The sequence below is a fragment of the Ailuropoda melanoleuca genome, chromosome 16 (genome assembly GCF_002007445.2).
Source record: "Ailuropoda melanoleuca isolate Jingjing chromosome 16, ASM200744v2, whole genome shotgun sequence".
Classification (NCBI taxonomy): domain Eukaryota; kingdom Metazoa; phylum Chordata; class Mammalia; order Carnivora; family Ursidae; genus Ailuropoda; species Ailuropoda melanoleuca.
The window spans coordinates 41,834,825-41,841,002 of NC_048233.1; the positions used below are offsets into that span (position 1 = coordinate 41,834,825).

The 6,178-nt window shown below is 59.8% G+C and overlaps 1 protein-coding gene across 3 annotated transcripts; it reads left to right on the plus strand.

Moving 5' to 3' along the window:
• Window positions 1–33: 33 nt before the first annotated feature.
• Window positions 34–4,702, plus strand: SMIM41 (small integral membrane protein 41). Of its 3 annotated transcripts, XM_034646196.1 has the most exons (4): window positions 34–1,676; window positions 1,993–2,975; window positions 3,085–3,258; window positions 4,225–4,702. In XM_034646196.1, exon 1 carries the CDS (start codon window positions 1,116–1,118, stop codon window positions 1,557–1,559), a length of 444 nt encoding a protein of 147 aa, XP_034502087.1. In that variant the 5' UTR covers window positions 34–1,115; the 3' UTR covers window positions 1,560–1,676; window positions 1,993–2,975; window positions 3,085–3,258; window positions 4,225–4,702. The 3 variants fall into 3 exon arrangements, with proteins under 3 accessions (XP_034502087.1, XP_034502086.1, XP_034502085.1); XM_034646195.1 differs by having other exon boundaries at window positions 1,993–3,258; XM_034646194.1 differs by lacking the exons at window positions 1,993–2,975; window positions 3,085–3,258.
• Window positions 4,703–6,178: the final 1,476 nt, after the last annotated feature.

Genomic DNA, 6,178 nt, shown 5'->3' on the forward strand with positions numbered 1-6,178 from the left:
TGGGGGTGGGAGGGTCTTGCCTGTGGTCCTGGCGCAGGTAGCCAGCATGGCCAGGAAGTGCACATTTTTCCCATTCCAAGCCACCCTGGCCCCGTGATATTTCACAACAGATCTTGTGAAGTCTTGCCCTTGATCTCTGGGGCACTGGGAGGACTCAGGAGGTTCTCAAGGCTTTGGAGATGGGGAAGGCCGTCTCTAGCAAGTCCTTGATGGTGTGTAATCCCTACCTGGCCTGCTGCAGTCTGGGGATCTTCTTTTCCTCCCAAGCTAGCCATCAGCTAATCCCTTCTGAGTGGTTGGTTGGCTGATAGAGTTGTTTATTGGCTGTGACTTACTTTTTAAAAAGAGAGCTCAAGGTTGCTGTCTTTCAGGAGACCTGAGCAGGACGGTCTTCCCTCCATCCCAGCTTTTTGAGACTTTCTGCTTTCCTGCAGCCACACTGTGCTCCACCCCGACCCCAGGTTGGCCATGGGACACCCCGCTGGCAGTGAGCCCCCCCTTGGTTTACAGGACAGTAACCTTTCCAACATTTTGGCATTATGATTTCCCGGAGGTGGGGGACTGATCTACTCAAGGTCAGGACAGGAGCCCTGGTGACTCAAATCTGCTTTCTCATCAGTAGGTAACTCGACCTCTGGGGTCTGAGCGAAGGAATGGGGGTAGGACTTGAATTCCCCCTACCCTCCATCTTTCCTTGCTGCCGGCCCAAGGAGGCACCCGGCTGCTTGTCCAACTCCAAGGGGCGCCCAGAAGGGACAATGGAGGAGTAAGGATCCACACCCCTCAGGTCCTGGAGGCTGCTCATTTGCCTCCTGTTCCAGTGGCCCCCTGGGCCACCCGGCAGTATTGAGCTTTGGCTCAGGGACAGCCTAGGAATGCTTGCTTGTCTTGTGTCCTGCTTAGCCGGGCAGCACCCACCAGACACTGGGGTGGGGTCTGGAAGAGTTTTTCAGTTCTGAGGGAGGTGCTGTCTCTTGACTTCCTTTGCCAAGGGAGAGGAAAGGCCTTCGGGACCTGACCGTGGGTCTGGCTGGTTGGATGCATGGGCTGGATTCCCACGCGTGGGTGTGGAGGCCTTTGGGACAAGAAAGAATACCCCGGCAGGAGTCTGGGCGATGGTCCCCGCTGGAGGAGCCTGGAGGCTGCGCGCAGGGTGGGAGCGAACGGCGCCTGGGATCCGCCCCTCGGGCACCTCCCCTGTGCAGCCGGGCCCGCCCGCCTGCCGGCTAGGGCTCCCGCACATCTGGCCCTCCCGCGCACATCTGGGCAGCCGGCGCCACAGCATGAACGGCTCACAGGCGGACGCTGCGGCCCCGGCCACCTGGCTGAGCTCCTGCTGCAACCAGTCGGGGGCGCCGCCGGAGCCCCCCGAGGGACCGCGCGTCGTGCAGGCGGCCGTGCTGGGCGTGCTGTCGCTGCTCGTGCTCTGCGGGGTCCTGTTCCTGGGCGGTGGCCTCCTCCTCCGCGCCCAGGGCCTGACGGCGATGCTGGTCCGCGAGCGGCGCGCGTCCCGCGAGGCCGAGCCCGGCGGCGCCAGCGGAGGCGAGGACGACTCCTAGGCGTCCCTGCGCTCGAGGGTCGCGGCTTCCAGGCGGCCCAGGCCTGGGCGCCCGAAGGCTGCTGCGGAGCGCAGGTGCCGCGTCCTCCCCCCGACCCCCAGGCTGGCGCCCGCGCAGGTGAGAACAGGGGGCAGCTCTTTAGAGACTCGGGTTCGGCTCTGCACGACCACCGGGTGGACCCTGCCAACGCTGGGTGTGCCGAGACCTGAGGGAAGAGGCTGCTACCCTCTCGTGTCTCTCCTGCAGCGGCGCCCCACCCGCGTCCTTTTTCTAGAACAGCCGGTCACCGTGTGTGAGGGGGAGGCAGGGCGGATCAGAGGGGGGGCGTCTGGAGGGGCCACAGTGTGCTTTGGGGCCCCTCCCTGCACGAACCCGACTCCCGCTTTGCCCCAATGTCACCTGGAGCTAAGGCCCCGCTCTGCCGTTGCCCTAGCACGACCCATGCCACTGGGAGGCTGAACAAGACGCTGCCACAGAAACTCGGACCACCCAGGCCTTTGGCTTTGGCTTCCTCCTCTCCTTCTTGAAGCCGGTCCGTAGACAGGGATTTGAGTAAGACTCCTCACCGCGGCCTCCCTTTGGAGGCAGAGATGGGAGTGTGGGTCCTGTTTTATGGCAGAGCCAGGGGCCTCGATGATTCTGGGGAATGGGGAGGTGTGGTGGGTCCCCCCTCCCTCAGACCCTGTTCTGGCGTGGGGGTGGTGGTGGCAGTGGTGGCCCAGAGCAGGGAGCTCTGCGGTATGTGTGGGAAGGTGGTGGATGGCAGGGTTCCTGACAGCTGGGGGGCCTCATGAGCACATTGCTGTAGGAAGCTGGGGCTGAGGGTTCCCAGCTGTGGGGGCTCCATCTGGCTCTCCTGCCTCTGTCTCTCCAAGGACAAGGACCATCTGGAGGGAAGGGCCTGGGTGGCCTAAAGACAAGGTAATTCCAGGCCAAGGCCACCTGGGGTGGAGCCACAGGGCTTGGGCATTGTCTCTCCTCTGCAGTGTTGTACCCGTGGGGTCCCGGGGGGGCTTCTGTGGGGCTCTTCTTTGGGGATGCCTCTGACCTGTGGCTTGCCAAGGGCAGAGGCAGGGTCCTAGCTTCCCTCTGAGAAGGGAGTCAGTGCACGTGAGCGGAGGCTGGTGAGGGAAAGGTGACGGCGTGGGCAGGGTGTAGCCGAGCAGCTGTGAAGCTGACGACGTGTGATCCGTGCCCAGAGCAGCCCAGGGTTTAGCACTAATCCCAGGGAGTTGTGCCACACTGGCCTTGCTGAGCTGCAGACTTCTCACCTCAGGGACACCACTGCCACCCCCTCGGAGAGAGGGCTGGCCAGGGCAGTGAGGGGCATGTGCGTGTGACTGCTCCTGGCATCAGGGCAGCAGGCCGGACCTGGGGGACACGGTCCACCTCCTTTGGCTGCGTGTCAGACGGGAGGTGAGAATGCCCTCTTTTCTTGTATCCAGGTTCATTCGCCCGCTTGCCTGATAACATTCTGCTGGTTTTTGACCCTTTCTCCACCCTGTGCTCTTCTCTCCTGCCCCAGCGGGGATAGAGGAATTCCCATATCCACTGTGAACCCTTCATTTTGCAAATGGGGGCACTCAGAGAGAAGAAAGTGACATGCTCCGGTGAATGCCAGAGCGGAACCCAAGCCTGAGGCTCCTGATTCCGAGCTCAGCGGGTGAGGGCGTCCCTGAGCGAGAAGGCCCCTCCTCAGGTTATTCCTCTTGCTCTGTCCTCCTTGATTTCCCACCACTCTTCGAGATGCTGATGCAGAATATGACCTCTCTCTGTGACAGAATGAACCTTCACACACACACCCTCATTGGGCATTTGGTGCCTGGGACTGGAGCTCAAACCCCCCTGTTACTGCCTCCCTCTTGACACTTCTTCCCCAGCGGCCTTCTTAGATAGCCTTTCATTGCTGGGTACAGCCTTCCAGCTGCCGGCAGCTGTTCCCCAGCCAGCTGGGCTCAGCTTTCCTCTGGCCTAAACCGCAAGGTGGGGGGGTGGGCTCAGAAGGTCAGCCGGGGTATGTATCTAGGGAACACAGTCCAAGGGGACAGAGCAGAGGGATCAGAGGTGAGGGGGGTGACTTCTGTATTGGCGTTTGGATTCAAGTCTGGCTGGCGGTAGGGGTGTAGAGAGATCTGGTGGAGGGAAGGGCCCTGCCCCCACTGTCATGTGTCTGCTGGAGTCGGGGGACCGAGGGGGTAGGCAAAGGCTTTCTTTATCCAGCTTCCTGCCTTTGCTGTCCCATCAGCTCAGTGCTTGGAGAGCCGGGCCGTGGCCTGTGCCAGGGACCTCGATGTTCCTGAGGGAAGATACTGGGATGTTTGCTGTGGAGCTCTGACCCTGGCCAAGGCTGTCCGACTGAGTGGGGAGGAAAAAGATTTAGAAAATTGGGGAATGAGTGTTGCTGTCTTCCCAACTCTTAGGCTGCAGCTGGGAGTGACAGGTGGGGGAGTGGCCGTGGTCTTAGCGCCGTGGAGTAAGGCTGGGCATCCGGACCCCCAGCAGGCCCCATTAGCCTGCACTGTCCCTGAGGGAAAGGCTGGGGCCCCAGACGGGTGAACTTGCCTTAACCTTCCTGTGGCTCATGAGTTTCACCGCGAGCTGGACAGGGCTGTCGGGGGTTCTCCAGTCCATTCCTCAGCAAAGATGGGGATGCTCTCTGTTACAGATTCTTGAGCCTTGCGTGGTCTGTCTCCTCCTGCTGCCTTTGATCCCTGAGCGGTGCAGACAAGTCTGGGAGAAAGCTGGCTTGTGCTGAGGCCTCCACCTGCGATCCTGGCACCCGGCCCCGCCTCTCATTTGCTCTGTTCAGCCTCCTGCGGTGCCTGTGGACGTGGGGCTGGGAGGTCAGCGCTCCAGCAATGAGCGAGCCCCTCGAGCAGCTGCTGCACGTCCGGGGCGCCGGAGTGGACATACACGCTGGGTGCTCAGTGCAGAGGCTGCCTACGCCCCCTGACTTGCGGGCCTCCGACGACATGAGTGCCGCCCCTGTCCCATCTCTGATACCGGGCTGCTGTGGTCTGACAGGCCAGTGACCTGTCCCCTGCTGAGGGCTATGGGTCGGTGTTGTCCATTTGGAGATCTTGGGTGCCCCAGCAATGCCCTATCCCTCACTTCCTGTGGCTTGTTATTAAATACGTTGGTAATGCGAGTGTGGAGTGTACAGTCTGTTTTCAGCTCTAGACTCTTGGCATTAGTGGTATCCTGCTCCCACCCTCCCTCCACTTTGAACTCTTTCTAGCTGATCCTGAAAGAGCAACCGCAGCCATGGCCCCTCTGCCCTGGCCTCTCCTCAGTGGCGACTATTCCCCTTGGACACCCAGAGCCAAATCTTTCCAAGGGTGGGTGGGAGGTGGGGCCGCAGTGACGCTCACGCCGGCACTCGGCTGCCCCCCAGTGGCCAGTGTGGGCAAGAACACCACTTCCTTCGATGGGTGTACTGGGGCGTAATCACAGCCCAGCCTTAACCCGGGGTGCTTTGGAATGAGAGTGGGTTTGTGAGTGTGTGCACTGAATTCTAGTTGTAAACCAGCCCGAGCCTCCGTCTCTTCATCTATAAAATGGGGGCAACAGTCTCCTTGTGAGGATCAAACAGGTAATGTGCTTGTCCATAGATGCAAGGCTTTCTACCCTGTAATTATCATGAGATGTTATTTTTCTCCCCCCGAACCCGACCATCCCCAGAGAAGAAGTGCAGAACCGCCCACCCTGTTCCTGGGAACACTTCATTTATTCATCTTTTCCACGAGTATTTACGGAGTGACCGCTCTGTGCCAGGCATGCTCTGGGACCTGGGGGGTAATGAGGAGGTGATGACACAGAGCCCTTGCTCTCGAGGAGCTCACAGTCCCATAAAGAGCACTGCCCACAAAACTGAAGTGAACAGAGACAATGAGTCATGCCCAGAGTCAACCGGGTCAAGAGCAGAGAGCGTCATAGAGAAGGTGGTGTCCTGAGTAGACCCTCACAGGACGAAGAAGGGGAAGAACATTCTGGACAGAGGTGCGGAGGCTATGGGGCTGGGGGTGTCCTATGAGCAGGGTAGGTAGAGCAGGCTGTGAAGGGAGATGAGACCAGAAGGGTGGTGGCTGGAGGGGAGTGGAATTTACCCTGGGGTAGTGAGGTATCTAGAGGGTTTCAAGCTGCCAAGTGACATGGCAAGATCTGGATCTTAGGGGATTGGGAGGGAAGCTGGTGGGTGGGAACAAGCTGGACAGCAAGGAGGCCATGATCAAAACCCGGCAAAGTCAGGGCACCTGGGTGCTTCGGTCGGTTAAGCGTCTGCCTTCTGCTCAGGTCATGATCCCAGGGTTCTGGGATCGAGTCTTGCATCGGGCTCCCTGCTCAGCGGGGAGCCTGCTTCTCCCTCTGCCTCTGCTGCTCCCCCTCCTTGTGCAGTCTCTCTCAAATAAATAAATGAAATCTAAAAAACAAACAAAAAAACCCCAAGCCCCAAAACCGGCAAAGTCATAATGGCCTGGATGAGGGTGGAAAGCAAGGGGACAGATCCAAGTGATATTCAGGGTTCAGGCTTTGGTCACGAGTTGGATGTGAGGGATGAGGAGAAGGAGGAGGGGAGGACCTAGTTCCTGTGCTGAATTACTGAGCGGGTGGAGATGCCT